General features: G+C 38.5%; 1 protein-coding gene across 2 annotated transcripts; it reads right to left on the minus strand.

The window, feature by feature from the left end:
* Nucleotides 1-435: 435 nt before the first annotated feature.
* On the minus strand, nt 436-11,512 carry BCL7A (BAF chromatin remodeling complex subunit BCL7A). Of its 2 annotated transcripts, XM_053472607.1 has the most exons (7): nt 11,286-11,507; nt 6,925-7,006; nt 6,018-6,080; nt 4,686-4,782; nt 2,669-2,836; nt 2,150-2,268; nt 436-1,928 (listed from the first exon to the last, which is right to left on the minus strand). In XM_053472607.1, exons 1-7 carry the CDS (start codon nt 11,375-11,377, stop codon nt 1,851-1,853), a joined length of 699 nt encoding a protein of 232 aa, XP_053328582.1. In that variant the 5' UTR covers nt 11,378-11,507; the 3' UTR covers nt 436-1,850. The 2 variants fall into 2 exon arrangements, with proteins under 2 accessions (XP_053328582.1, XP_053328589.1); XM_053472614.1 differs by lacking the exon at nt 6,018-6,080 and having other exon boundaries at nt 11,286-11,512.
* Nucleotides 11,513-12,540: the final 1,028 nt, after the last annotated feature.

Genomic DNA, 12,540 nt, shown 5'->3' on the forward strand with positions numbered 1-12,540 from the left:
AGTACAAATTTTATGATAATACATTTTCTTTTCAAAATTCGGGCCCCAAAATTAAGGTGCATCTTATACATGGGAGCGTCTTATACATGGAGAAATACGGTATATGGATATCCAGAAATCTCAGCAATTAGCAGGTTACAGCAGCAAATCTACTGCAGTTATTCCATGTGCATGATGGAGAGGAATATCACAGAGCGACAAAACAGGGCTGCAATAATACTAGGTCCGTATGACGTTTTAAAGATCATAAAAATAGCACTCCTTTCCCAAAACATGGTACTTCAAGGAGACAACCATGAATTTTTAAATAAAAACAGGCAAAAAGAAAATTTCAGGTTTTTTTTTTTTTTAGTGTCCAACATTTGCTAAATAGGCAATTCAGAATTAACCTCTCAGATATTAATTAAATGTACTTTATGAGCAATAAAACAAAGATTTGAAAATGTATATTTCCTTAGGTAGGAACACATTTATTGGCCAATAAATGACTGGTGACAGCCAAGCCATCAAAGCCATTAAAAACAGAGCAATCCACAAAAACATTCAGGTTGTGCATTTCCAGAAACATATATGCACACATACAAGCAATGTATTTGTAGTAGAGCACCATCCCGGAGCTATCTCACCAATCATTTTGGGCAGGAGAAAGTCAAGTGTCCTAAACTGAACAGAAGCCACCTTGAAGAAAATAATTCTTACGTAAACTATAGAGGAAGGCATTAAAGTGTTTACAATTTGACCAAGATGTAGCCTGTTTCTGATACAACATATACACACTAAGCAATATCTCATGATTTGTACAGGTGAAAAAGGTCTTCTAAAAACAAAATACAACAAAAAAAACTCTCAAAACCGAGCTCTGCAGGAAAAAAGAAAAAACATAAGGGTCGTCCAAGAAAATGAATGTTTTAACATGTTTTTTTAGTAGCTCAGAGGGCCGTCCATCTTTTAAAGAATTAGCTACATAATCCCAAGAAGTGAAATGCATCAAAATAAAATAAAGACGCAGCTCACCTAAAAATTTGATATTGGAACACACAACAGTAATCCACAAACACGCATGAACCACTAAGAACCTATAAACACAATTGAAATATTAATTTAGCTGCCTGCAAGTGAGATTATTTGATTTTGCTTCCTAGTTTAAAATATAGTTTGTTTCTTGTAAAAAATATACTAAAATGATCGATCTAACTTGTACAGTAAAACAAAAATCCTGGAATGTATGAGCTGTGATAAAATTTTTTCAAAGAAAACATTCACATACAATAATTACAAAAAGCGATTAACTCCACATGTGGAAATGGCTTCTTTTGTTTAAAACTTTGTGACATGCCAAAGAGTTTGCCTAAATAAATTCATTTTCTGTGGCACTGTGAGTAGGTCTATTAATAAAGCAATTACTAGAACACAAGGCACAAAAAAACAAGCAGAAGTAAGGAAATTCACATGGAGGCTAAATCTGAACGGGTACCATTTTAAATATCTTACTTGTTAAATAGAGAAATGGAAAATACATATACTTACAGCAGCAACACAAAAAAAATGTAAAAATGACTACGGAAAACAGTGCATAGACCCTCCTGAGTGTTAACATCAACCACTTCAAAGACAGTCACTGGGGATTCTGTGCACTCACAGAAAATATGTCAGTTTCTTTGAAGTCCTGGCCTTCTCTCCAGGCATTGTTTGATTTTTGCTTTGTAAGTCAAAAAAAAACATAAAAAGAGTCCTAAGTCTCATCCGAGAGAAGAAGATGCTTTAAGTAAGGCTGTCCTATAGTCAAGATAACCAATGTACCTTACAGTAAACTGACCCAAATTAAAAGTAATAAATTTGAACAGGATAGTCTAGATTGCCTCTGTGGTTTGTTGAGGACCGTTGTCCGCTTTCGCCTTCTTGGATGGGGGCGCTCCATCATCAGAATCCTTTGAGGTGCAATAAAACGAGGGGAAAAACAAAAGAAATATAAAGAGTCATATGAGTGCAACACTGAAATAAAACAGTGCAGAGCATAATGTGTAACAAAACGACAGCAAACACAATTTTTTATGCACAGAGGATATCTTATCACAAGAGCCAACAGAAGAATTAGGGTCATTACTTTATTTGTACATTGCAAACACCCAGAAGCCTTATGAATTATTACCTGAGAGGTTTTGGATGCTTCTGGAGCGGTGTCTTTATCCCCAGAAGTTTGTGTTTCTGCTTTCTCTGAATTAGTTAGTGAACTTTCCACTGATGATTGAGAGTTTTGTCCCGAGGTGGCTAGATGAATAAAATGTAACTGTTAGTATGACATCCAGCATCTTGTTTCATTTGAAGAGGCCTCCGAGGTTCCTATGCTGGCCCAATTAAAGGCATTAACATCAACTAAAGATTATGTTAAGAAGTTAGCACCATTCTTTCCTACAAAGGCTGCCAGAGGGGTTTATAAAGATTAGATGACATGGGCTTAAATATAATCAATTTGGATAATCTTAAAACACAACCTTAACCTTTTTCAACAGATCACGATTAAGTGGTATGTATTCACCTAACAGCAGTAAGCATGTCGGGTGATACTGTATGCTTTGTTTTACATTTATATCGGCATCTCAGGGCATTGTGCAATATTTATGTACATTCACATTCACATTTATGTACTTTCACATTCACAGCTTCGCACCTTCAGAATCCTGTTGCTCACTGCCATTGGAATGGGCCTCTTCTGATTTGATTTCATTGCCATCCGTCTGCGCAGATAGGTTCTGTTCAGGAGCAGGGCTGCAGTTACTGCTGTTTTCTTGCTTCACCGGGGAAGCATCAGCTATGGAGCTCTGATTGCTGTTGTCATCTGCAATATACAATGAGTGTCGTTAATATGAGAACACATACTTTGTTATATCTCTTTTCATTAGTACACATTTCAATTACTATACGAAATTGCAGGTCGTCATTTATGGTTGCAACCGATCGCTTCCTAAGCTGTTTTAGCCGGCGCCGCCACGATCTTTGATGATCGGTGCGGTGCCAGCCATTTTTCTTCCGGGGAGGGCTTGTGAGGGTTCTGTGGATGCTGCTATTTAACGGCAGCCCGTACATGTTCGGGCATTGTCCTTATCACGTTGCACTGCAACCCCGTACATGTACGGGCTTTGTCGTTAAGGGGTTAATATACTACCTGTGGTAAACAATAGAATGGCTCAGTCTGAATCACTCAGCCAGACTGACTCAAGACTAATCAAACTGACTTTATTAGCATAGCCATAGAGTCAGCTCAGTTTAATGTTTAAGCAGGGAAGGGCATGCAGATTAGCAGCCTCCAGGTCTGCACATAAAGGACATTTAGTGGAAAAAATTGAGTGCTAACTCACATTACTGTATACAGCAATGTATTTAACGCACAAGAAGAAAAATATTTTTCTATGGGAAGTCTCATGGGAAAGGGAAACACTTTAGCTACATCAAAGAGGCCGCTGAGAGCCTCCATTTTGAATTTTTTTACGTAAACTGAAAAACTACAGTGAACTCACTCCCGAGACAGTGAGAAATTCTTGTCTAGATAATGTTATTTATTATTAATGTATCAGAAAATACATTCAATAAGCCTTATATACAGCTCTGTGGAATAGGACAGCGTTATAAAGTCTAAAATTAAGTAAATGCACACATGACATTACACCGTGTCATCATTTATTCAACAAAAATAAAGCCAAAATGGAGAAGCCATGTGTGAAAAAGTATGACTCAATAGCTTGTAGAACTACCTTTAGCAGCAATAACCCTTCCACAAAAAAAACAAAAAAAAAACAAACATACTCGTTCAGTCTTTCTCTAATTGTACTGTCATGAACTTTAACTTGATGAGGCCTGTAGAGTCTGAGATGTAACTCTTGGGTTTGTTGCAATTTCTCTGAGCATTGCACGGTCTGACCTTGGGGTGAATTTGTGGGGACACCCACTTCTGGGAAGACCGTCAATCCGCATGTTTTCCACTTTTGAATAATCTTTCTCACTGTAGAATGATGGTCTTTATAAATTGTTTGGAAATGGCCTTATAACCCTTCCCAGATTGATGGGCAGCCACAATTGCTTCTCTAAGATCATTGCTGATGTCTTTCCTCCTTGGCATTGTGTCAACACACACCTGAATGCTTCAGACCAGCAAACCGCAAACACTTCTGCTTTTATACAGCTGGTCACACTTGTAAAGGGCGTTTGATTAGCAGCACCTGTCTGCTTAGTATCTTAATTCCTATGGATGCAGCAAGGGTGCACTTAGTTTTTCATACATGGCTTATCCAGTTTGGCTTTATTTTTCTTAAATAAATCATGACACCGTGTAATAAGCAATGTGTTGTTCATTTGAGGTTGTATATGGTGTAAATGGGTTTCTATTTTGTGGAAATTAAGCTACCCCCCCACAGTATTTACCTAATTTTTAGACCTAAGGAACAGACGATTATTTGTCCTGATGACTAAAACCATAGAATTCAAGAATGGTGTACTTTCTTTTTCATACAATTGTGTGTGTGTGTATATATATATATATGAAAAGAGTCCATTAAACATGTTCTGCAATACAGCAAAAGCTATGCCTTATAAACTGGTAAGAGCCTCCTGACAGAAACAAGGGCACTGCTTTGTTCCAAGACACAAAATGGATACCATATAAACGTTTAAGGCTTCGTAAAGGACCTCACCATGCATGTCCATCATTCCTGGGGATGAGCTATTTTCTGGGGTAGTGAGCTCGGAGCCGCATTTTTCATCCTTTGTCTTTTTCTTGTTCTTGGTCTTCTGCAAATAAACAAAGGTGGTCAACTCAGCACAAACAACAAAAAGGAAACATACAATACCATATACAGAAAGAAAACCCTAAAGAAAACCCTTGTAAGAAACCCAAAGTAGAAAAAGGAGTTAGAACAAGTAAAAGGAGAGCAAAGCAAACATTAGTACAAATCATCCAACTGACGTTTAGTGGTACATAACCTACTACACAAAAGAGAAAAGTTAAAATGTAAATGGTAGGGTTTGGAGGAAAAAAGCTCCAGTTTAAAGGGACGCTCCGGTGCCCAATGCAGCCCCACCAAAAAAGAACAAATATTAAAGTACTTTAATATGCATTCTTTGGCGGAAAGAAAGAGAAACCCTCACCTTTAAGAGAAGCAACAGCCCCTGAGCTGAAGCACACCACCACCATTGTGGTTTAGTTTCCGCTGTTTGAAGCAGCCCATCACAGACAGAAAGCACTCATACTGAAATCAATTATAGTGCTTTCTGTGTGTGCATGCCATGGGAGTCTCAGACTTTGTTGCTTTTTTGTACCAGAATAGTTCTTTAATCTGACACAATGGTGCTCCAATGCTTCAATTTAATTGAGGTCATCAGCAAACACTGATCGCTATGTTGTTATAAAAAAAAAAATGAGTAGCTTTGTCATTGACAAATGATACAGATATATCCACTTATAGAAACAGACATGTAAGCTCAAGTGTCAGTCTCAATTTAAAACTACAATTCAAATCTAATACCCTTTATCCCTGTGGGAAGAAATCTATTCTGCATAGTAATACTGAGAGAAATGAATCCTCTACTAAATGTAGCCCACCCTTTAGACTTGCCAATTATTCTCAAGAACTATTAGATCGGGCTTGCAGTCTCTAGTGTGCAGAAGTAACTGACACCAAGGACATTTAAATATATATATATATTTTAATACTATAAAGCTACATGATGTCTAAAGGTTAAGTTCATATTACATTTTTAGAGCTGCATAGAAAATAGCAGTCATTTAAGAAGAAAAGTGCTCCCTCTTTAACATGACATTCGCAGTAAAAGTATCTTCCCTGTTCATCGCAGTGCTTGAGCTTACATAGTATTATATTTAAGACCATCCTGTGTGATTTAGCTTGTGTTAGAGGACAGTCTGAAAAGTGCATGCCTGGTTGTTAGTAGTTAATCCTCCCCTATAAACATTATGCTGAATAAGAAAGAAGGAAAAAGGCACAGTGGTAGAAAAGACAAATTCTGACTTTTCCACAGGGTTTTGGTCGTCTCAGCAGTCCGGAGTTCTCATCTGTCACCTTCAACTCAATCTGAAGGGAAAGAAATGCACATAAGTAAGTAATCTGGATTTTTTCCTGGAACAAGTAAATCCAGTGGTTATAAGTTAAAAAAAATTATATATACATTGTCCCAATGAGTACTTATCTATAATAAAGTGCTCAATTTAGACAATGTAGGAAGGAAATAAAGAACTATGAATGTGATAACTGTGCTTAGACTTTTTCCAACTTTATATCTTATTAATAGTTTTTTTTAGAAACGGGGAAACAACCATATTAGTTAAGCGTCGTAGTACACAGACATCACAGATAAATGCTTTGCAGAAATAGGTTATATGCCAGCATGCGTGTTTGGTCAAGTCGCTCAAGCAGACAGAATATAGCACCTGGGATAATGCCCCTATGCATTTACCTCTTTCGCCCGCTATCTGGCTTGTAGGAGATACCAAACACATACCCGACTTGCCAGTGCACGCATGCGCTATACACCATGTTGAAGAGGTGCTCCCATTGATTGCAATGGGCCAGCTTTTATGCCAGCGATTGGTTGCTTCAGGCAGCCAAAACGGATATGAAAAATGGAGCTGTAGAGGGGGGCTGCAGCTCCTCAAGTTCTTTATTTCTACAGGTTACTGAATGTAATTGAAAGTACTCACAACGCACTAATACGAGTTCTTAACTGATGGGTCTGTATGGGACACAGGAGTGCCCCTTTAATGCTTGCACAGTAATTACCATCCCTTTTGTGTCCAATGACGTTTCATCTCATGGAGCAGACACCCAAGAAAAAAAGCCTTGATTAGCCTTGAGCTGGACTGATTTCTGATCAAGTGGTAGAGAAAGACAAATGACACAAAACAGTTGTGTAACTTACATCATCCACTTTAGGTTCTGCCACAGGCACCCATTTGTAGATTCGGAGAGATGTGTCTCCAACTGTGACCCACTTCTTTTCCCTAGAAACATAAATAAAACAAAAGCCATTTATGGATCCCTTATAATACTTTAAAGGTAAAATGCAACATTTCCCATAGACGGCGCCATATGCACGCAGGGTAAACGCAAAAGCGGCTATTTTCCATAGCGGTAGTTCCGGATCAAGATTGTTAGCATTTGCCTGGGCAATCTAAACGTACTTCCAGACCACATTCAGCTACCACCTAGCATTTTAGAGTTTGATTACTAAAAAGTGTTATCTAAATACAAAAAAAGGAAAGCTAAAAACCTGTTGTAAGTTTGTCATTTAAACATTCTTGAAAAGATTATATGTTGCCCTAGCAGGAATAATAATAAAAAAATAGGGCCAATTACAAACAAAAGCAAAAAAAGTCAGTAAGTTAACACTGTCAATTATTAAGATAATTAGGTCTTCTACATGTTTATTCAAAGGGATTTTTATCCTGGGTTCTCAATTTGAAAGATGGGGGGGGATGTACTGGCACCGCTCCTAGCGTTGCATAAACACACATCTGGTGTTTGGAATAAAGCAACAACTTAGCTCAGTGATATACTGGAGAGTAACTTAAGAATGGAACATACTAAAAAAGTGTGATGTTAAAAAGAAAACAAACAAAAAAACCCATCTCAGAATAATTGAACACAAAATGCATCTAAGAGGTTTTACGATTGGCTAGTTACATGAAAAGATGCAAATTGTATTCTATATATGTAACTAACCACAAATTGCACAGCCACAGACCCTCAACAAAAAAATAAAAGCAGCTGTCACTCTAACGAAAACCTTGCAGGTTACAGTCCTAACCACTAAATAAAGCTACTGTATGTAATGTTACTTACATATAACATCAATTTTACACTTCGTTTGAGGCCTGACTGACAATGCGGATTGTGAGATAGTCCCAAAGCGCTAATCTATTTAAATAAGAGGCACTGTGGATAAGCGAGGAGCTACCCTTTCTTCTGAGGTCACACTCCCCTAAGCAATATTCAATTCTTGTCTTCCCTTCCCAGGCCAGATGCCCAGCAGGAGTGCCAGATCTGCTTATTCCCCAAAGAGGTCTTCAAGAGCAGATGGCAGCCAAAAGGCTTTGAACCTGGCTCCACTGATATCATTGACTGATTGATTTAAAAATGAATCCAAGCTTATTGGGTTCAAGCTACTTCAAGGCCAGGAGTATTTGTCTGATCTCAACCTAAGAGGTGCACCCATAGAAAAAAAGCAAAAATGCTAGCGCAAAGGAAACTGCACCATTTTCAAACATGGAAAGTTCAAGCGGTAGAGTGGCGTATATGGAGAGCGAGAGACCTATCGGCCTATGGGTGTATAGTGCATTTTTAGACACATATAAATATGTTTGTTCCATAAGGGAGAGGAGTGTTGCTAACATAAAATTGTGCTTTACATGCATGGATAATAGAAATGAAACCATTAAAAGCCAGATTGATCCATTAACCCCTCGCACTTAAATCAGCGTCTACCTTGTAAGGACCTTCAAGGTGAGAAGGAAAACTATTGATAGTTGTTTAAGGTTTTTGTCTATTCTATGACTTTTGGATGCAAAGTAATAACAGCAATTACACTTTTTTTTTTTTATAAAGACCATTGCTACACACCATTTTGTTTATATAACAAGGTTTTTTGTTATTTTGTCGATGTAGTGGATTTTATTTTTACCGATTTTTGGTAAAATAGATGAAAACAAAAGCTGCACTTTTACAATGCTTTTTGTCACCAAATAAAAATATGAGTAACTTTATACAAAGAGTAACAAGGAGGGAAGAAGAACTGTCCAAGCTTGCATGAATAACGGACGGAGAGAGTGAGTGAGTGTGTAAGTAAGTGTGTGAGTGTGTCAGCCTATAGTATGGTGAATAAATATGACACTCCTTATTGTAGGTTTAGTGTATGGCCCACCAAGATATTTTACAGCCCATCAAACGATAACTGGATACGGCAGTTAATTTATGTTTTAATGACATTACTATAATACTCTATTCTCTCTAAATACCTGACTTAACCCACTAAATTCAATAGATTGCCTAGGCTACGCAGTTCAGGCATGTAGCTAGGAAAATCACCTGCTGATAATTGTAGCGCTGGCATTACAAGCATCTTAATTCCTCCCAAAATATACTGCTGGAGAGCATTCATGTTACATTTACACTTTTTTTTTACATTTCCCTCAAGTTTTTATGGTAATACATGTCAGGCATCATTCAACATATTGATGTTCTTTTTCCTGTTGTGATGTTTTTATTTAAAATTTTAGTGGTAAGTGAATAAAATAATGGACCCCTAAACATAGGCAGGCGTTTTAAAATAATTTTGGGTGTTCTAGGTTTAGTTTTATATTATTGTCTTTTGTGGCAGTGAATTAGAAAAATGAATAACGCGCATATGTTATACTCATGTATTTGAACTAACATAGCATGTATATACTCTAATTGTGCCCAATCATGTTAAAAATACAGCAAAAAAACAACAAGATCAGGTAGCGTGAGATCATCAATTTGTGTTCCATACAAGTTTTCTGATGTTCTGTTTAGATTTAGTTGATGTCCAGCTATTCCATGGAGTGGGCCCTACCTCCTCTAAGATTCCTACGTACGCTGTTAAAATTATAAAAAAAAAGGTTTATGGCATTTATAAGATCCCATACTTCCACATTACACCGTAGAATGAATACAGCTAATGCCATGCGCTGGAAGCGATGGGGAGAAGTTTGTAGATTGTAAGCTTGCGAGCAGGGCTCTCCACCTAATGTATCGGTTTGTCTTAGTCTGTCAATTCTCGTCTTGTCATATCCCTTGAATACATGTATTGTATTAAGCGCTGCATAAATAAAAGATAACAATAATAATAAAGAAGCGGTAGAGGTTGAAACAGCTAGGGAATTTAAACATGCATGGGAAAGGCATGAAGCTATCTTGAATCTAAAACAAGGCCAAAGACCAATTAAGGTCTGAGTCTATATCAGGAAAAAGGGGCAGACTAGATGAGCCAAATGGTTCTTATCTGCCATAAAAATATATGTTTCTTTCTATAATACTGCAAATCTACAAAGACAAAACCTTGGGAACGATGACCTCATTCAAACAACCCACTAACAAAAACACGAAAGCAACCGTTCCTTTGTTAGTGTAAACGGGCATCCTGTTTTGCAATACGTTATCCCTGAGTTACCGGTTTGTAAGTCAGATTCACTACTCTTAAATGACATTTAAATGACTGTCCAATAGGAAGCCTCAAGGTCAACCCACAATACAAATGCGGCATTCTATTGGCCGGTGATTGTCTGATGAACATCTGCTTCAAAGTTTGCATTCATCCATGGAACATCATCATAACACCTAACATTGTTGCCCAAGAACAGCAATCTAAAAACACTATCAAGCAAGGGGTTAAATCTGTTCAACACTGTAAGAAAAATAAACAGTTTATGGAATGCGGCTGCAAACAACAGAAACCCTTTTTAAAAGGCTGATTTAGCAATTAGACACTGAAAATTATTTGAATATTTAAATTAGAACATATTTGCACTTTGTTGCTGGAATAGTAGCAATTTACCGTAAAATTGTTTTTGTTTATGGAAACAGTGATCTTAAACAAATAACTCTGACCAAAATATTTGCGATAAATACCCACTTTTAGCAAAATAGTCTTTAGATGTGAAAAAAAAAAAATGATGCAAATCTTCAACCCCTTGAGGTAAGTTAAAACAATGTCTGGCCGCGGAATAAAGGGGTTAAACTCTTAAAAACAGGGAGTTTAAATGGAATTCTTGCTCTTAGCGAAAGCTTTGGAGCTGCACTTCCTCCTCCAGCCCCATCTTTTTCTCCATTGAGAAGAACAAGGCAGCATGAGGAAGGACGAGGGAGGGAGCTCCGAGCCTCAGGGCCAAAGCGCTAAATTTAAAAAAATAAAAAAAGAAGAAATAAAGAGACATCTCCTTGCTGATAAAGTCTGTAAATAAGTGCCGTGCAAGCCTGCACTGCGTTCATCCAGCAGCGGGAAGTGGCCGAGGCCGGGTCACCACAATGGGCTGCCGCTCTCCACCCCTCTCGCCGGCTTGCTGAGACCGTGCTGAAATGGCTGCCGGCTCCGGTTCGTTTTGGCGGGAGCCCCGCACACCTGTGCGAGCGGTTCAGAACGTTGTAACGAGTGAGGCGACCTCGGCAGTGCCGGGTTTATATCCTCCCACCCCTCCACAGGCAAAACCCGCTCTCCACCACCTTCCTCCATTCTTCTCCTTTGTTGTCCTTTTTTTCCCTTACCATTTCCGTACTTTTTCGATGGCGGCCATAACCCGTTTAATGTCATCTTTAGCTCGGCTTCTCGTCTCGGCTCTGACTGAGCGTCCCGACATTGTTGCGGCTGTTTGTAAGGAGTAGGGGGGGGGGACTGGAGGTTTCGCCGGTTACTTGTCGCTCTTTGCTTTCTCACACACTCACCGCTCACACACACATACGGACGCGCACAGGGAGAGCCAGGCCGCGCAGGCGCATTGTGCTCAGTGCAGCGGCTGCTGCGGGATCACACGGGGAGGGGGAGGGGAGAACTCACAGTACTGCAAATCTGTACAAGGAGCGCGGTGCTCTCCATTCCTCCCCGGTCACAAGCTCCTGGGGCTTGCGTATTATTATTATGATTGATACAAGTTATTATAGCCTGCTCAGTGCACATCCCCGTTACATGTTTGTGTGTTTCCGGAAAGGGATTATTATAATAATAACGTTTTTGGTACATTTAGCTTTAGATGGCAAACCCTATGGGTAGATCATTGTCATAGCTCCTGAGTGTCACCCACAAGAGGACCAGTTTCCTCCTCGAGATGTTTAAATGATGGCGCTATATAACACAATAAATAATAGTAAAGGGTAACGCGGTGTTCTACTTATCGCTAAGTTATAATGATATAAGTATATATATCTCTGATGACCTGTTAAAAATTAGGACTGGACAAAGAACAAGAGGTCATCCGTTCAGATACTCGCAGGAAGACATTTTCATCTAAAGCAGTAAGAAGAATAAAGATCCGCTACCCACAGACGGTATATGCCTGTAAATATGGGCCTGGTGGGGTGTTTTTTTTTAGCAAAGGAGAACATACTGAGGTAATTGTTTATACGGACAGTATCAGTTAAAGCTCATTGATCCTGTGAGAAATTGGCATTTTCAAGGCAGTATTGGAAATTATTCCAAGAGGGTTTCTGCCTTCTGGATCACCAGGAAGGTTAACTTGGATGTGTGCCTTTTTTGACCTACATTTCTGTGTTGGAAAACATGTTTATAAACGGAATCGTGTTAATGAAATACATTTATCTTTTAAATTCCTTAATTAACACAATATATGTATATATATGTGCAAGCGTTTTAGGCAGTGCGAAAGATGCAAAGTGAGTGAACAGAATAAAAATGTAAATAAAATATTTGGTGTGACCTCCCTTTGCCGTCAAAACAGCATCAGTTCTAGGTATGCATGCACACGGTTTTTTAAGGAACTCGGCAGGTAGGTTGTTCCAGATATAG

This window comes from Spea bombifrons, chromosome 1 (genome assembly GCF_027358695.1).
Source record: "Spea bombifrons isolate aSpeBom1 chromosome 1, aSpeBom1.2.pri, whole genome shotgun sequence".
Classification (NCBI taxonomy): domain Eukaryota; kingdom Metazoa; phylum Chordata; class Amphibia; order Anura; family Pelobatidae; genus Spea; species Spea bombifrons.